Genomic DNA, 17,888 nt, shown 5'->3' on the forward strand with positions numbered 1-17,888 from the left:
CTGGCAGACAGGAGAGAAGCAACTCTCAAATTTCTGTGGAAGACTGCCTCCTCCTGTGATGTATGTATGATGCATTTTGGGGTGGTTGTTGACTACAGGGTGGGCAATTTTCAGTCTTTACAGGGGTTTGCACACTTTGTTGTAGGTGTCTCTTGCTTCCTTGCAAGGAGAGGGAACTCTGCTGCAACAAATAAATAAGGATCTGCCTTGCTTTCAGTGCGTCCTGCCTCCATCCACTCATCTCTGACCAATCATGGACGTTGGGGAGTTGGGCAGCAAAAGCCAACCCACCTATTTTTCTATAACAACAGAAACAGTTCTTACTGTCTGTTTTCTTCATAAAAAAGAAAAAGCGACCAATTAATAAATAAAGCAAACGAATTCTGAAGTAGACCCCGTCTGAGTTTGGTGGTAAATATATTGCAGGAGAGGGATGCGGGTGGTGCTGTGGGTTAAACCACAGAGCCTAGAACTTGCCGATCAGAAGGTTGGCGGTTCGAATCCCCGTGACGGAGTGAACTCCCGTTGCTTGGTCCCTGCTCCTACCAACCTAGCAGTTCGAAAGCACGTCAAAGTGCAAGTAGATAAATAGGTACCGCTCCGGCGGGAAGGTAAACGGCGTTTCCGTGTGCTGCTCTGGTTCGCCAGAAGCGGCTTAGTCATGCCGGCCACGTGACCCGGAAGCTGTACACCGGCTCCCTCGGCCAATAAAGCGAGATGAGCGCCGCAACCCCCGTCGGCCACGATTGGATCTAATACCTATATTGCAGGAGGCGTGGGGACCCTTTGGTCCACCACATGCTGATGGACTACAACTCCCATGATCACCTGGCCCTGCTTGCTGGGCGCTGTAGTCCAATCAGCTGCCAGAAGGCTGAAGGTTCCCCCGTCCCTTCCTCGATTACAGCCTCTGTTTACCGTTACCCGAGCAGCCCGTATTAACATCCCGCCACATCCGCTCAGCAACCCCTGTTATTCCACGCCGCTCCCACTAGAGGGTGCTGTCCCGCATCCCTTCCTTTCTGTTCCGTCCCTTTCCGCAGGAACCAGCTCGACAGAGCTTGCGTTTCCCACCGGCGCTTTCCTGGGAGCGGATCCACTTCCGGTTGCCGTCAGGCTTGGGAGCTCGTTGCTTCTTCGGCAGGAGGCGTGTTGCAGGAGCCGGAGCGCGTCGTTGCCACGTGCTGAGACCCGCGAGCCTCAAAGCCGGAGCCCGAGCGCTGGGTAAGTGGAGGGTCGAAGCACCTTGAGTTAAGTGATCTTTGTTCACGCTGCCTTACCTGAAAGATCATCATTATCATTATTATGAGTCATCTGGGAGAACTGAAGTTGTAAGAGGCAGGACGATTTGGGCAGGGAGGGGCTATTCCTTTAAAAACGAGAAAGTACTATATATATATATATATATATATATATATATATATATATATAGGACGCCCCCTAAGTGATGCTGATTGCCTCCCAATATCCTAAATGCTCTGGTCTTCAGCTGTTGGGTCGGGACCCACAAGGTGGCTTTCAACCTGATCCAAGGTGGGATACCTCTTCTAAAGCAGCTCCCATGTGCAATCTTTTCAGTGCTGTGCCACAGAATCTATTATTAATTGAATTTGTTAGTCACTTTATTTGGGACGGGGTGAGCTCCCGTTGCTCGGTCCCTGCTCCTGCCCACCTAGCAGTTTGAAAGCCTGTCAGAGTGCAAGTAGATAGATAGGTACCGCTCCAGCGAGAAGGTAAACGGTGTTTCCGTGCGCTGCTCTGGTTCACTGGAAGCGGCTTAGTCCTGCTGGCCACATGACCCGGAAGCTGTACGCCGGCTCCCTTGGCCAATAAAGTGAGATGAGCGCCGCAACCCCAGAGTCGTCCGCGACTGGACCTAATGGTCAGGGGTCCGACCTTTACCTTTACCTTTATCTGGCCTATGGCAGCCAAAAGAAACTTACAACCAACCAGGATCTAGCAGAACTATTGAGAAATGCTCTCTTCCCCCTGCCCCTGCCGCCAAGTGAACTAGGTGTACAGTTTTGCAGATTACAGGGAGTACAGCTTGGAGGCAGTAATGCTTCTGAATAGCAATTGCTGGAACCGCAGGATGAGAGGGTGCTTCTGCTTGTGGGCTTTCCATTAGGGCGTGTGGCTGGTCACCGTGAGACTAGATCCCCTTCCCTATGTTTTTAGTGGTTCATGTTTTTATCTGTAAGCCACCTTGAGTCCCATCAGAGAAAAGGACAGGGTATAAACAAACAAACAAACAAACACAAACAAACAAATAAATAATATAGGTGGGCATTCGGCTTGATCTAGCAGGACTCTTATGTTCATATTCCAGATGCCAAGTTTCATATACAGTGGAACCTTGGTTCCCGAACGCCTCTGCTGTTCTCAAATGCCAAAAACCTGCAAGTAAATGCTTCTGTTTTCGAATGTTTTTCAGAACCCAAATGTGCCATGTGCCATATCAGCATATCATTTGACATTTGTAGAGGGTTGGGTCTGCTTTGTCTCCTTTTGCTTCCAAAAATTAGTTTGAGGGAATCGAAGCAGGACTGTTAGGGTTATGGCCTTAGAGTACTGGAATTTGTAGCCTATGAAGACAAATCTTAGCCTTTCCCCACAGGCTTTTCAGAGAAAAATGTAATTTTAAAATCCTTTTAAAAATCCTTAGACGTCTTAGGTACGTATAGCCTAAGAAACATTTTAGCAATGTTTCACTCCCAATTGACATACAGTAGTACCTTGGGTTATGGAAGTAATCCGTTTTGGGTGTCCATTCTCAACCCGAAATTTACGCAACTAGAGGCGTGCGCGACGGTAGACTGCTTCTGCGCGTGCTGCTGAGACGTTCTGGTACTTCCAGGTTTGCCATGGCCGTAAACTGGAGATTCCGTAACCTGGAGGTTACGCAACATGAGGTACCACTGTACATCACTGTCTTATTGCTCTGGCAGTCCTTTTTAAAGACAGATCTTACGTTATTTTGAAATGTGTAATTGATGAGCAAAGGGGTATAAGGTGTTTTTTTTTAGTGATTATATGACCACGTAGAGTGCCTTTTGGACCATGGGGGGGAAATGAATTAACTAAATACATAAGATTATGTTGTTATTATTGTGGAGTGCCTAAATTTGTACTACATGGGTTATAAAGTTTGACTTTTTGTTTCAGAAATGGTTGTGGTGAGAGGTCAGTGACTGTCATGTCAGGATGGCAAAAATTAGAACCAAAGAATCAAAAGCCCCAGCAGGCAACTCCACAAGTATATCAGAAAATTTAAAAAAACAACACAGAAAGGAGAAGAAGAAAACATTGTTTTGGAAAAAGAAAATCAAAGGGGCAAGGAAGAAAGCACAAAAGGATTCCAAAGCCATGGCAGATATGCCTCCGAAAAATCCTCAGGAAGTTTCGTGCAACTGGAAGGCCTTGCAGGAGGTATGACTGGACAATGGTTCTCTGTTCTGTCTGTGAGCCTTTATCTTCTAGAGCAGGATGGTCCAACATGCAGCCACATGCGGCCCCAGAGGCTGTTTTTGGTGGTCTTTCAGCTCCCCATCCTCTACCTCAGCTGGAGCAGCGCAGACATGGTGGCGAATGTGTGTGCTGTTTCTCCTCCTCCTCCTCCTGCTGCTGCTGCAGGTGCTCTGTGTGGTGAACACAGGCCACCACCTGGACCTGCTTGGAGCGTGGCTGCGTCCCCAGAGAAGTGGGGAGTGGGGTGTGTGTTTGTGTATCTTGTCTGTGTATTTCAGTGTGTGGAATACTGTGTTTCAGTATGGAATACTTTGCTTTCTTTTTTTGCAATACAGAGAAGTTCAAGCTTTCGAATGCACCATTTTGGTGCAGAGAAGTGTGGGGTGTGTGTGTGTCTGTGAACAAGCATTTTCGGACATGAATGTCATAAAGTCCAAAACTTGAAACAACTTAGCAGAGTTGCCTGCGGATGCCAACAACCAACCTCATCCAAATTGTGATGAATTCTATACCCCAGACATCCATTTGATGTCTGCGTTGTTAACGAACGTGCATACATATGTTTGTGCATTAGGTAAAGGTACCCCTGACCGTTAGGTCCAGTCGCGGATGATTCAGGGGTTGCGCACTCATCTCGCTCTATAGTCCAAGGGAGCCAGTGTACAGCTTCCAGGTCATGTGGCCAGCATGACTAAGCCGCTTCTGGCGAACCAGAGCAGCGCATGGAAATGCCGTTTACCTTCTCGCTGGAGCGGTACCTATTTATCTACTTGCATGTTGACGTGTTTTCGAACTGCTAGGTTGGCAGGAGCAGGGACCGAGCAACGGGAGCTCACCCCATTGCAGGGATTTGAACTGCCGACCTTCCAGTCAGCAAGCCCTAGGCTCTGTGGTTTAGACCACAGCACCATCCGTGTCCCCCTTGTGCATTAGATTTGTTTAATAAATAAATATGTTAAATCCGCTAATTGCCTATTTAATTAAATATATTAAATAATATTGACTATATTGCAAACACATTAATTTACATTATGGAAATTTAATTCATTGTGCAGCCCCCAGATTCTGTGTTGAAGTATGCTTGCGGCCCATTTGGTCTGAGCCGTTACACCAACATGTTCCAGAGGATATGACAAGAGCTGCGTGTCTTGGTTGTGAAAGTCCTATGTTAAACCCTCACTTGGTCTTCTGTAGTTATTGTTAGCCTTCCTGGTGGAGATTACAATGTGGTTGTTGAGGAGTGAGAGTGTTATGGGGACCAGATAGGAATCTGCTTGGGCTGGAGTCTCTGTTTGCCGACACCAAATTAGAATTGCACTGATTTGTGTTTCTTGGTTTGTTTTTCAGCTTCTGAAACCAAAGGCTGCCATTCTGGATTCCGCTCTTACTGCCCCCAGCACACATTCCAAGGGCAAAAACAAGGCCATAGAGGGAGGAGCTGCCCTCAAAATGCCAAAGGTAAACGGAAGTGAGAGGATGCTGGCATCCAAGCCTCCAGAAAAAGCCAAGAAGAATCAGGCTGAACATTTTGCTCATCCAGTTTCTGCAAGCTCTGAAAAGCCTGTACATGGAAAGAACTCGCACCAGGCCCAGGAGGATGGAAAAGGGCCCAAGGGAGGCCCTAGAAGGGGCAATGTTGAGAGGAACTATGGGGACATTAAAGAGAAAAAAAGGAAAGCAGAAGAAGAAGTGGAACCAAAGCCAGCAGAGTAAGTCTTTTTCAGCCTTGTGCTTAATGATTTTTAGGCAGAGCTGGCAAAAGAGCTCAGGTTTCTCAGCACCAGCTGCAGATGTATAGGCCCCTAGTTCCTTCATGCAGCACACAGTTAAATTGTGGAACTCCCTTCCACAGGAGGCAGTGATGGCCACAACTTAATGACATTAAGAGAGGATTAGCCTTCTCCTTCTCCATGAATTTGTCTATCAATGGCTGCTAGTCAGGATGGCTATGCTCTTGTCTCCACATTTGGAGGCAGTAATGCTTCCAAATACAAGTTGCTGGAAATTACAGAAGGGGAGAGATGCCCTTGTGCTCAGTTCCTGTTTGCAGGAGTCCCACAGGCTTCTGGTTAGCCACTGTGGGAACAGGATCCTGAGCTAGATGAGCCATTGGTCTTTTTATCTTCTTATCTTAGCAACAGGCAGAACCAAAATAATTTCACTTGTAGCCACATGAAACTACCTGCTGCGTATTTCAGGTGGAGGTTGGGTGTGTGTTTAAATTTGCAGATCAGTTGGGTAGCAACTCTTTAAGAGAGAGCAGTCCCACTGAGATCAACATCTGATTTGCAGCGTTGAAAATTTTATGGGCATGTTCATCAAACATGTTTACATAGAATCTGTGCTGCACGGACCGATTCTATTACCAGTCACACTTTTTACAGGCATATGGACACCCCATTCAGATATGATCCATTCCCTGCCCTCGTTTTCCATACCACAAATAATTTTATACACTTCTATCATGTTGCTTCTTACTTGCCTCATCTCTAAACTTAAAAAGCCCCAAATGTTGTAACCTATCCCTATAAGGAAGTTGCCTTATTAAATCTGAGTTACTTGAAGAAGATGCATCACGTTTATAGCTTACACTTAGGGAGGTATACAAAGGATTATGCCATTCTTATTCTCACAACAACCGTGTAAGGTGGGCAAGGCTAAGTGATAAAGAGTGGCCCAAATGAGCTCCTTGGCTACATGGAGACATGAAATCACCCATCTCCATTGCAGCTGTTTGACTCTTCTGCCTGGTTAATACTTTGCATTTTTTGGTCACCTGTCTTTTGCTTTCCCTTCTAGTATCTGGTTTGATGATGTTGATCCTGATGATATCGAGGCAGCCATGGGTCCAGAAGCAGCAAAAATTGCCCGGAAAAATCTGGGCATCCCAGAAGTCAGACCCCAGCAGTTAGCAGAAGAAACACTGGTTAAAGAAAAGGCTTTTGAAGGGTAAATGTTTCTCAGTAAAGCTAATACTTAATAGCACATGGCTTTGAACTGTTGCAGCAATATTAATTGAACATTAAACTGCCTTTGAATTGATGGATAAATAGATTCATTAACTACATCTTCATTTTATTAAAAGAACATTCAACAGAGGAGCAGTATGAGACATTAAGAGCTTATAGTTTAATGGGGGAAATTCTGATTCTCACTGTTAAAAGAAAAAAACCAACATCTTCAATATTTTCTGCTTTGTGCCTGTTAACAGTTAATATGCTGGGACTAAAATAGCCTGGGAGTTAAAATGCACGCGTACAGAAACACCAGTATGCTCTTAACACACAGCACCACCATTTGAAAATTTGTCCTTGTCAATTTGTTGAAGAAGCACCTTACAAATTCTTTCAGTATCCCATTATTACAAGCCTGGCCACTAGTAAAAGAGGATTTATTAAGAGGTTTAAGTTAGTATTGATTCCCATGAAAAGATTGGCAAAGCAAATATGGCAAATAACACATAGGAAAATTGACTAACAAAATAAGATTTCCACAAGGTTTGAAGCATAAAGACTCTTGCAACTCTCTCTTCAGCTTTATCATGCATACGGCTTAAAATGAAAACAGAGGGAACACCCACCCCCATAAAACATTTTGGTAAAACATAAACCGTGTATTGCCTTCTATACAAATGGTTGTCTGGTACAGGAATTTACTACATTATCTGGATATTATTTTAGATGTAATGTCTTCTGTGTAGTGTGGGATATTTAATGTGTGTACAATGTTGTTATATGTTGTCACCTAATTTTTTGAAGATGCACCCACTAAATTAATTGACTCCCCCCAATTAAAGCTTTCGTTAATCAGTTTTCCAGTCAGACAGATTTAACACTGCAGCTGCTTAACTCTGCAGCCTGTTTTATGTTGGGAATAAGCTCTCTCCAGTTAGGGCCAAGTTCTGGGCAAAGAGCTCTTTAAGTCCTTTCCCCAGAAACGTTGATGTCCTGTGGAGGCAGCTGGTGAGCAGCTGGTTAATATAATAATAAGGCTCTCTCCTTTCCGGCAGCCTAACCAAAGCTGTGGCCATGGACTGTGAAATGGTGGGCGTGGGACCCACAGGCAAAGACAGCATTGTGGCCCGTGTGTCCATTGTGAACCTCTTTGGCAAGTGTGTTTACGACAAGTATGTCAAGGCAATGGAAAAAGTGACAGACTACAGGACGGCCGTCAGTGGGATTCGGCCTGAAAACCTAAAGACAGGTTGGTGCTCTGTGGGTGTACTGATTTCAAATTATGACTGTAAGGAGCTGTATTTTGTTGAGTCAGGCCATATCTGTACTGTACATTTAAAGAACCATTCTATGACAGTCATGGCTCCCCCCCCCCAAATAAATATCTTGGGAAGTGCAGTTTGTGCAAGCCGCTGACAGTTGTTAGGAGAGTCCCTGTTCCCCTCCCAGAATTGCAATTCCCAGAGTTCCCTGGGAAGAGGGATTGTTTAAACCACTTTGGGAATTGTAGTTCTGCGAGGGAATCAGAATAAGAGAATTGTAGAGTTGGAAGGAACCATGAAATGCCTGTTATTTTCAAAAAGGCCCAGATTGTCCCCCTCGCTAGCAATTGTTGTTGCTGTTGATGATGGGTTCTGATCAGATTTCATTCTGGTGTAAATTCTGGCCCATTGCTCCATATTTATTAATATTGAAGATGACGATGATGTAAACCAGGGGTCAGCAAACTTTTTCAGCAGGGGGCTGGTCCATTGTCCCTCAGACCTTGTGGGGGCACTGGACTATATTTTGGACTATATTTTGGAGGAAAAAATGAACGAATTCCTATGCTCCACAAATAACCCAGAGATGCATTTTAAGTAAAAGGACACATCCTCATGTAAAAACACGCTAATTACCGGACCATCCACAGGCCAGATTTAGAAGGCGATTAGGCTGGATCCGGCCCCTGGGCCTTAGTTTGCATACCCACGATGTAAACAATCTTTATACTTCACTCAGTCATAGTTATGGTTAGTTATGGGTTTTTCTTCTGATTGATTTGTACATCATGCTGACTTTACAGCTATGTTCTCAAAAATCCTGTTGTACTTTTGCTGAGAACATTTTTCTCTGTGTTTCTTTGGTTGTTCAGGTGAGGATTTTAAAATCGTTCAGGAGGAAGTGGCCAGCATCCTAAAAGGAAGGATCCTTGTTGGTCATGCTCTTCACAATGACTTAAAGGTACAGAGCCCTTAACTTTATTATTTTTCTGTATTGAATTTTTTATATATCTATTTCTATGCTGCCCTTCATCAGAAGGTCACATGGCAGTTTACAATAAAAAAATTTACAAAAATATATAGCATAGTAAAAAACAAAAATAATCCCGCCTCCACAATATTTTATATCCCACCTTTTTCTCCCAAAAGCTCAAGGTGGTGTTACATGGTTTTCCTCATTTAATCCCCACAACAACCCTGTGAAATAGGTTAGGCTGAGAGAGGCAGCAACTAGCCCAAGATCACAGCCATAAGCTTCATGGCCGCCTGGGGATTTGAACCCTGGTATCCCAGGTCATAGTCTGACATGCTACCACTCCACCACAGTGGCTCATTGTCTTTCAACCCTTGCCTTTCATTGTTGGTATTCAGAGACTTGCAACCAGTTTGGTTTTTCATCTGCCCCTCCCACCCCGAACTCAACCAGAGAGGCCACGCTTCCTCTCCTCTTGAGGTCTCCCACTCTGAGATGTCCTATGCTGAGCTGTGATTGTTCTCTTGTCAGCTGAAATTTGAATTGCAATTTGCAAGCCCAGTTGCTTCTCACTCAGGTTACCTGTTCACGTTTCAACTGTGCGTGCTACTCTGATGTCTCGATTACACCGTGAGCAATGTTCACAGTGGAAACCTTTTGACTGTTTTCAGATCTTGTTCCTTGACCACCCCAAGAAGAGAATCCGGGATACACAAAGATACAAGCCTTTCAAACAAGAGGTCCAGGTAGGAACTGAGAGACATCCCCCTCTCCCATCTCAAATCAACAGACTCTACATTGGGGTTGGGAACCTCCGCCCTATGGGCTGGTCTTGGCCCAATAGGGGGTTTCACCTGTAAATCCTGATGAGTGGGGGAGGAGGGAGGGCTCAATCTTGCTGAGTGCTGCTTCCTGTCAAAAGCAGGCTTTCAGTGTGGGGGGTGAGATAAAGATCTGGCCCACTGGGCCAAAAAAGGTTCCCCTCTCCTTTAAATTGAAAAGTATGGAGGCTACTAGAACTTGGGGCCGTTGATCATTCCACTGCCATTTTCCTTCTGGACAGTTTCATTGGTTTGGCAGCTCTACTTATGCAAATCTTCTGGTCCAAGTGTCGGCTGTTACGTCACTTTTATATTGAAATATATAATTGGTGGTATTATTATTATTGCAATTTTGAATGATTTGATTGGATTTGTCATTAATTGGAGGATTCTATTGAAAATGAATAAAAATTATTTACAAGAGAGAGAGAGAGAGAGAGAGAATCAGGACTTGGAAGATAAACCACTAATTGGATTTTTCTTAGGGGCAGCATGTGGTTATAGCCACATTCAGGAAGGACTTGAAAGGTGCAAATTAGAATGCTTGGTACAAAAGATTATAGCATATTGCACTTAAGGGAAAAATTGACATTACCATACCTTTCCGTCTATAAGATGCCCCCATGGATAAGACGCCCCCTAATCACAAACCCAGTTAGAGAAGCAGCAGCCAATCCAAAGCAGCCCTTCTAGCAGCCAACAATTGTCGCTGACAAGCTCCTGCTCACAGCTGCAGCCAATCACCCATCCACCCCATTCACTATCCATGTATAAGACGAGGCACGTTTTTAAACAAAATTTAGAGTAAAAAACCTTGTCTTATACATGGAAAAGTATGGTAATTGACAAATGGACAGAATTAAAGACAGGCAAGAGAAAAAAAGCAAAAATACACTTTGTGGGAGAAGGGTGGAGCTTTGTTTCATTTACAAATGCCAGAAGTGGATTCCTGCATTTCCGGGTAGCAAGTAAAAAGGCATTGTCCAGCTGTGTGCTTTTTAGGTTTTATTTAACAGACATAAGGGAGATTTGTGCATCATCCATTAATGCAAATGGTCAAGACCAAAGCAGATTGACTTTTGTGGCAATCTTGGATCCCTTGAGCTTTCTCAACAGATAAACCTGTCAGGATTTGTTAGTGTCGGCCAAATTGTTGGTGGCCTCACAGCAACACAAAGAAATCAAGCACAGTACCTCCTCTTCAAACCATGATTTCTCCTTTCATATAGAGTGGGAGGCCATCTTTGAAGCTGCTCTGTGAGAAACTGCTGAATGTGAAGGTGCAAGCTTTGGAACACAGTTCAGTAGGTATTCTTTCATTAGGTTCTGGTTGCAAATGACATATTATTCCGGGCTCAGAAAGGAAATAATAGGGAAATGTATTCTATTTTACTGGGGAGCTGGCTCTTGTTTAACCCTGGGCTATCTCCTAATTGGTTATATTTCCTTTTCTAAGAAATTACAACTTTTAATAAATTCTTACTGGTACACTGGCCATCACTTCTTAACACTGCTAACTCCCCCCGCCCTAAATCTAACCCACTTTACATAAGCTTTACCGAAATGAACATCTTATGTTTCTAGCTTATTTTTTTGCTAAAATGCGAAAACTGATCATGTTACTTTTTTTCTTCCTTAGTAATGTCAAAGAGACATTACGGTACAGTTCCAGGCATGTATACTCAGCAGTAAACGCCCATGTCCACTCAGATGTAAGGCTGATTGGGTTCAATATATCTTACACCCAGGAAATTGCATATAGGATTGCAACTTAAGTGTCCCAACAGTTTTCTATGCCATTTCCATAAATGATGTGCTTGAAACTTAAAATAAAGATGAGTTCACACATGTCCTTGTCACGTATCGACTGATAATTTGCATATATAGCACAGCCATCAAAAAACAAATGTCTCAGAGAGAGCTTTTATATGATCTCAAAGACTATGCTTTTTAATGGGGAGGACCATAGCTCAGTGGTAGAGCATCTCATTTGAATGTAGAAGGGCCCAGGTATAATCCCATGCAGGACTAAGAAAATGTTCTTTGTCTGAAACCCTGGAGAGCCACTTCCTGTTAGCTGAGACAATACTGAGCTAGATGGGCCAATGGTCTGACTCAGTATAAAGCGGCTTCTTATGTTCCTATTAAGTTTTTATATTTCTGTCCCACCTTTCTTTTTCACATGAAAACCAAAGTAGTTAATGCAAGCCTTATGAAATGCTTTTTGTCCTCCTCATGTGATATGGCTGTTTGCTGGTAGAATGTGCAATGCAACAGCCTTCCAAATCAGGGGAAGGGTTATAATTTTGTCATTTAAGCTGCCCATTGTTGTTTGTAGAAATGTGAGAGTAATTGGGGAACAACCAGGAGTTACATCATTCCTGCAGTCAGGTCACTTGGCAAGATTTCATCCTGTTGATTCCATCACTTGACACAAAGTCAACTACCGTATTTTTCGCCCCATAAGGCGCACAGGCCCATAGGACGCACCTAGTTTTTTGGGGGGAGAAATAAAGAAAAACATTTTTATTCCCCCCCCCCAGGCGCGGGGCTGGGGCAGGAAGCTGTCCCCTGAGCTTGTGGGGCTGGCAGCGGGGAGAAGCAGGCTTCTCCCCGCCGCCAGCCTTCAAACCAGGTTGGGGGACAGCGGGAAAGGCGCGCTGCGCCTCTCCCGCTGTCCCCCGAGCTTGCGGGGCTGGCGGCGGGGAGGAGCAAGCTTCTCCCTGCCGCCAGCCTCCAAATCAGGTCGGGGGACAGCGGGATGGCGGCGTTCTGCCTCCCCGCTGTCCCCCGAGCTTGTGGGACTGGCGGTGGGGCTCTCCAGGCTTCAGCGAAAGCCTGCATTCACCCCATAGGACACACACATTTCCCCTTCATTTTTGGAGGGGAAAAAGTGCGTCCTATAGGGCAAAAAATACGGTAATTCATTGTATCCTAAACTTGTTGCTCATTTCTCTCTCTCTCTCTCTCTCTCTCTCTCTCTCAGATTCAGGATGCCCAAGCAGCCATGAGGCTGTACATGATGGCGAGGAAGCAGTGGGAAGCCTCGCTCAAAGAAAAATCAAAGACCAAGAAATAATAAATCTGAGTATCTCTGGATATGTCTTGCTTGCTGTACTGCCCAGCACTGACTGAGTAAAAATATCAGTTGTCCTACTGGCCTTTCCCCTTGGACACTTTTGTTTGCCCTTGGTCAGCTGCCATACAAAAAATACTCCCAAGTTATTCAGTTATGAAACTCTTCTATTTGCTTCTGCAACTGACAGCTTCCTAGAGCCTCTCTCTCATAAGCTTGGGACACAGTGAAACACAATTATTTCCTTAACTGTAGAAGAAGAAGAAGAGTTTGGACTTGATATCCCGCCTTTCACTCCCTTTAAGGAGTCTCAAAGCGGCTAACAATCTCCTTTCCCTTCCTCCCACACAACAAACACTCTGTGAGGTAAGTGAGGCTGAGAAACTTCAGGGAAGTGTGACTGGCCCAAGGTCACCCAGCAGCTGCAGGTGGAGGAGCGGGGAATTGAACCCGGTTCACCAGATGACAAGTCCACCTCTCTTAACCATTACACCACAGTGGCTCTGGTTGCCTTCAAATTTGCTATTTGATATACCATTCAAGGATAGCACAAGCCCAATAACCAAACTACTGCTTCACCTGCCACTCCAAGGAAGTCTATGATTTCTCTCCATAAATGCTCTGAAAAGAAAGAAACAGCTGCCTCTACCCATAACCTCACTTTTGAGATAAATCAGGTTCCTGCTTTCAAATAGGCTGTTGAAATTAGACAACTTGTTCCCCCCTAAAGTGAAACATGAGCCAGCCAAAATGTTGATGTGGCTTATGTACCAGCAGATGGGAACCAGCAGGGCCCAGGGCATTGTTGCTGGACAATGAATGAATCGTTTGAAAGGTGAACAGCTGTAGCAAGTACACCTCTGGCATCAGTTTGGTGAACATACAAAGCTGTCGGAAGTTAAGAGAGGAGCTCGGAGCCATTGGCCTGAGTGCCAGAGGAAATCCACATAAACTTCAAAATCTATGCAAACTTGTATATTTGTAAGCTGGAAGTATAATAAGCCATGAAAATAGAGGCACTTTATGATTCTGGTGACAACTGCTTGTAAACACTGATAATCGGTTGGCTTACAATTCCTTTCAGGTCACCAGCTGCTTTCTCTCACTAGCATCCAGAGAACTAGTTCTGCAGGCAGAAAGGGGAGCTTTAGGCATGGTTTCTCGCTCTTCAAATAGCGTTCTCCACTGTGTATGGCAAGCTGCTTTTGAAAGGGGTGAGTTTCAAGAGCAAGTAAAATAAAGTATATGGATCAGCAAAAATCCCTAAAATTCATTGGATTAGTTAAATATCTGCATCTGAAGCTGAATACCTCTGCAACACCACAGACAAGGGACAAAGTAGATGCCTTGATTGGATTTTCTAATTTTTAAAATAGCATTGACTACCAAACTGAAGGACCACATATTCTCATCTTGTATTCGTATTTATTGACTGTTTTGTAAAACAAAAGTATATAGAAGGTTTAAGATTTCCCTGAAATATGGCAGGTTCCTTGAATGCTGTTGCTGACTTATAAATAGTGCAAAGAAGCAATCTTCTAGAGTGAGACTTGTCTCATTTCAGGCAAGGAGCCCTGCAGGTAGGGGTAAAAGATACATGCTTTAAAGAATACTTCTGAAGATTCAGAGCTTTCAAAATAAAAAGCTGGTGTTTGTGTTTTGATATCATTTACCTTTTTTCTGCAGTTTAGAGAGTGCCTTTTCTGCTAGAGCAACTATTTCCTGGTTGGGGAAATAAGCAAGTGTCAGATGCCAGTTTTTGTTTTGTTTTTTTAAACTTCTTTTCATTAAGGTAGCTCCTTTTTATGCCAATCCTCCTATGACTCTTTCAGATGTATGCTGTGTCCCTTTAAAGCTTGACAATTAAAACTAATGAATGCAAGACTGAAGTACTGAGTCAAAGGCCACATTTGTACCCTGCATTTAAAGCACAACGGTGCTACTTTAAATAGTCATGGCTTCCCCCAAAGAATCCTGGCAAATGCAGTTAGTTAAGGGTGCTGCAAGTTGTTAGGAGTCCCCTTTTCCTCTCTCACAGTGGTTCAACAGTCAGTCTCTCTGAAAGGGCAATAGGAATATCCCAACAGCTCTCGGCACCCCTAACCAGCTACAGTCGCCAGGATTCTTTGGGAGAAGCCATGGCTGTTTAAAGTGGCATTGTAATGCTTTAAATACAGGGTGTTTTTAAATGCATCTTGTTTTTTAAACAATATGCCAGGGGCATCTTACCCATAGAGGCTAGTGGTGCAGGGTGCCAAGTTCTGGAGGGCGCCAGGGAAGAGGTGGAGGCTGGATGTGGCACCTCCTGGCATCAGCTCACTGCCCTCACCCGACTCCGCCATGCTGCGCCAAAGCAGCGCTGTGTCCGGAGCCTCCGTCTGCTGTGGCCACCATGGCACGAAGCGGCCAGCTGAGCCTGGAGGTGCCGCGTCCAGCCTCCACCTCTTCCCCACTGGAGAAGCCATCCTCCAGCCACTGCCTGCCTCCTCCAGCCCCGCCAGCAGCGCCGTCCTCCCTAAAAAACTCCGGGGGGGGGGACACGCCGGAGGGAGCTTTGCACCATGGGGCAGATATGCTTAAGACAGCCCTGCAAGATGCCCTCAGTGGTACCCTGTTTGTTTGTTCCTGGCACACTCTAATTCCTTCACATATTTTCTCCTTCTGGACCCAATCTATGCAGCCAGTCAGTGATGTAGCATAAGGCAAGATGCTGCTGTGTCTGAAGGGATGTGAGCCTTAGGTGCACAACAAGACCAAGCCCTGGAGCCAGTCCTAGAAGATGCTGACTTTAAACAGCTGAGGAACAGAAGGCAACTTCCAGTCTTTTCAGTTTATTATTTTTAGCCCAGTGGCTTTGTTGTAGGCCAGATGCTATCATTTGTATTATCCCTTCTAGGTAGCTATAGAAAAGACAGGGCTTCTTATTGAAGTGTCAAGGTTGTCCACTAATCTCTAGCATCCTTGCTTACCAGACTAGATGTAAACCGGTTCTTCATTTCAGTCAGCATCTCGGTAATGTGCTGGGAAACCATCTCCAAAACTATTTCCTCTGCATTTCAAAGAAAGGGAAGAATCAACCCTTGTTATGCAGTGAGCATTACTAATTAATTTCCCTGCCTGTTGTTTGACCTTCCTCAACAATGGTGGCATCCTGTGATATCAGATGTAGTGGGTAAAGGGCCATAGCTAAGTGATAAAGAATCTGCTTTGCATGCAAAACATCCCAAGTTCGATCCTTACTGGCATCTCCCGGTAGGGCTGAGAGAGACTGCTGTCTGAAGTCGTGGAGTGCTTCTGACAGTCAGTGTGGACAATACAGAACTATATAGACCCCAGTAGCCTGACTGCAAGCTGCAACAATTGCACTAGTTGAAGCTTGTTATGCAGCAAATTGTGTAAGCAGGTTGCTGTAGCCTTGTGCAATCTATTGCCCAACGATGTTCCACCGGCACAAAACATTTTGCCTGTGGAACACGTATACCACTAACTGGGTTGTATCCAATGCTAGTCCTGCTCAGAGTAGGCCCATTGAAAGTAATAAACATGAATGACTTGGGTCCATTGATTTCAGAGGGTCTACTCACTAAGTAAAACTTAGTTGAATACAACCCAGAGACTTTTAACTGGTTGCTACATTTGATACAACCCTTAGTGTTTTAGATTTCTTGTGCACTCCATCCCTCATGAGCCAACAGTGTGACGTGGCAGCTAAAAAAGCCAATGCAATTCTGGGCTGCATCAACAGGAGTATAGCATCTAGATCAAGGGAAGTAATAGTGCCACTGTATTCTGCTCTGGTCAGACCTCACCTGGAGTACTGTGTCCAGTTCTGGGCACCACAGTTCAAGAAGGACCCTGACAAACTGGAACGTGTCCAGAGGAGGGCAACCAAAATGGTCAAAGGCCTGGAAACGATGCCTTATGAGGAACGGCTAAGGGAGCTGGGCATGTTTAGCCTGGAGAAGAGGAGGTTAAGGGGTGATATGATAGCCATGTTCAAATATATAAAAGGATGTCACATAGAGGAGGGAGAAAGGTTGTTTTCTGCTGCTCCAGAGAAGCGGACACGGAGCAATGGCTCCAAACTACAAGAAAGAAGATTTCACCTAAACATTAGGAAGAACTTCCTGACAGTAAGAGCTGTTCGACAGTGGAATTTGCTGCCAAGGAGTGTGGTGGAGTCTCCTTCTTTGGAGGTCTTTAAGCAGAGGCTTGACAACCATATGTCAGGAGTGCTCTGATGGTGTTTCCTGCTTGGCAGGGGGTTGAACTCGATGGCCCTTGTGGTCTCTTCCAACTCTGTGATTCTATGATTCAAGGTTTGGAGTAAAAAATCATGCTCATTGGGTTTGCTTGTGAGGGAGGTTGGTAATTCATTAACCATTTTCACTTGCTCAAGGCTACCTTGAAAGTCCTTGTTTAAACATGGATTGGAACCCAAGGCCCAGATCCTTCTCCCCACCTCCTATTGGTTTGCAGAGCACACAGGCTGGGATTCCAAAGAAGACAGACTTGCCATATTTAAACATCTCGTTAATCAAGATGCAAATGTTTTCCACAACTTCAGGATCCTCACGGTGGAGCTCATAGCAGTCTTTGAGCAGGACAATCCCGTTGCCCTTCTCATCGGTTACTATGAACCGGAAACCACACAACTCTGGAAAAAGGGAGACAGTTTGTTAATCAGAAGGTTCCTGACCACCAGTCTTCCTCTGCAAACAATCTGTTGCCCACCTGCAATGTGGTGAAAGCTGAACCACTCTGACTTGTGAGTGCTCAGGCACAACCTTGCCATGCTCTGCGTCTATTAGCACTGGCTTGTGTTCCTCTGGGTGCCTTAAGAAATAGTTACTGGTAGCATCTGATGGCTTGGCAATGATTGTGTGGGAACACTGATTATTTTCACTACTTGGTTGTTTTAAAATTACACCCCTCCGTAGCAATAAATAAATATCTAGGTATATATTGAAAATACAGCATAAACACAGCCAGAAATCTGATGTGTAAAAAATAATTTAACCTAGACCAACCCAAAAAGTTTGGATGCCTGCAAAAGTTTGGGATTCTTTATCTTCATGTAATCAATAAAACTAACCAGTCATCTGTAAATGAGCCTTTGCACCTCTGTCTTTTACATAGTTGTATGCTCTTTGTCAACATCTCAGGACAGAATGCCAAACCCCTTTAAGCCATCTCCAAATCTTTCCAAAACATCTACTGGCAACAACAACTAGTCTGTCAGCCCGATCCACATCTCACTCAGAAAGTCCTGTATGGTTCAATTGCATTATTCTGAATCATTGCACTGGTGCAGCGACTTGCACAGCAGCTCGT

The 17,888-nt window shown here is 44.7% G+C and overlaps 2 protein-coding genes across 5 annotated transcripts in view; one reads left to right on the forward strand and one right to left on the reverse strand.

Moving 5' to 3' along the window:
* The first annotated feature begins 1,083 nt into the window (after positions 1–1,083).
* Positions 1,084–12,634, forward strand: REXO4 (REX4 homolog, 3'-5' exonuclease). The gene is made up of 9 exons (XM_053374081.1): positions 1,084–1,224; positions 3,166–3,429; positions 4,816–5,177; positions 6,268–6,417; positions 7,478–7,671; positions 8,557–8,645; positions 9,329–9,403; positions 10,708–10,782; positions 12,465–12,634. Exons 2-9 carry the CDS (start codon positions 3,205–3,207, stop codon positions 12,555–12,557), a joined length of 1,263 nt encoding a protein of 420 aa, XP_053230056.1. The 5' UTR covers positions 1,084–1,224; positions 3,166–3,204; the 3' UTR covers positions 12,558–12,634.
* A 1,325-nt stretch (positions 12,635–13,959) lies between these two features.
* The window catches only part of STKLD1 (serine/threonine kinase like domain containing 1), a 29,658-nt gene continuing 25,729 nt past the window's right edge, over positions 13,960–17,888 (reverse strand). For all 4 annotated transcript variants that reach the window (XM_053374077.1, XM_053374075.1, XM_053374076.1 and 1 more), the window contains 4 exons: positions 17,071–17,211; positions 15,524–15,603; positions 14,228–14,276; positions 13,960–14,128 (listed from right to left, as the gene is read on the reverse strand). In XM_053374077.1, the coding sequence (XP_053230052.1) occupies positions 14,115–14,128; positions 14,228–14,276; positions 15,524–15,603; positions 17,071–17,211 (284 nt within the window). In that variant the 3' untranslated portion in view covers positions 13,960–14,114. The remainder of the gene's footprint in view (positions 14,129–14,227; positions 14,277–15,523; positions 15,604–17,070; positions 17,212–17,888) is intronic.

The sequence above is a fragment of the Podarcis raffonei genome, chromosome Z (assembly GCF_027172205.1).
Source record: "Podarcis raffonei isolate rPodRaf1 chromosome Z, rPodRaf1.pri, whole genome shotgun sequence".
NCBI lineage: Eukaryota > Metazoa > Chordata > Lepidosauria > Squamata > Lacertidae > Podarcis > Podarcis raffonei.

Excerpts from the sequence above, each read along its gene's own strand:
- REXO4 (XM_053374081.1), top strand. The coding sequence starts at position 3,205 with ATGGCAAAAATTAGAACCAAAGAATCAAAAGCCCCAGCAGGCAACTCC. Across the intron at positions 7,672-8,556 it reads GCCTGAAAACCTAAAGACAG|GTGAGGATTTTAAAATCGTT; the intron begins GTTGGTGCTCTG and ends TTGGTTGTTCAG. Across the intron at positions 10,783-12,464 it reads AAGCTTTGGAACACAGTTCA|ATTCAGGATGCCCAAGCAGC; the intron begins GTAGGTATTCTT and ends TCTCTCTCTCAG.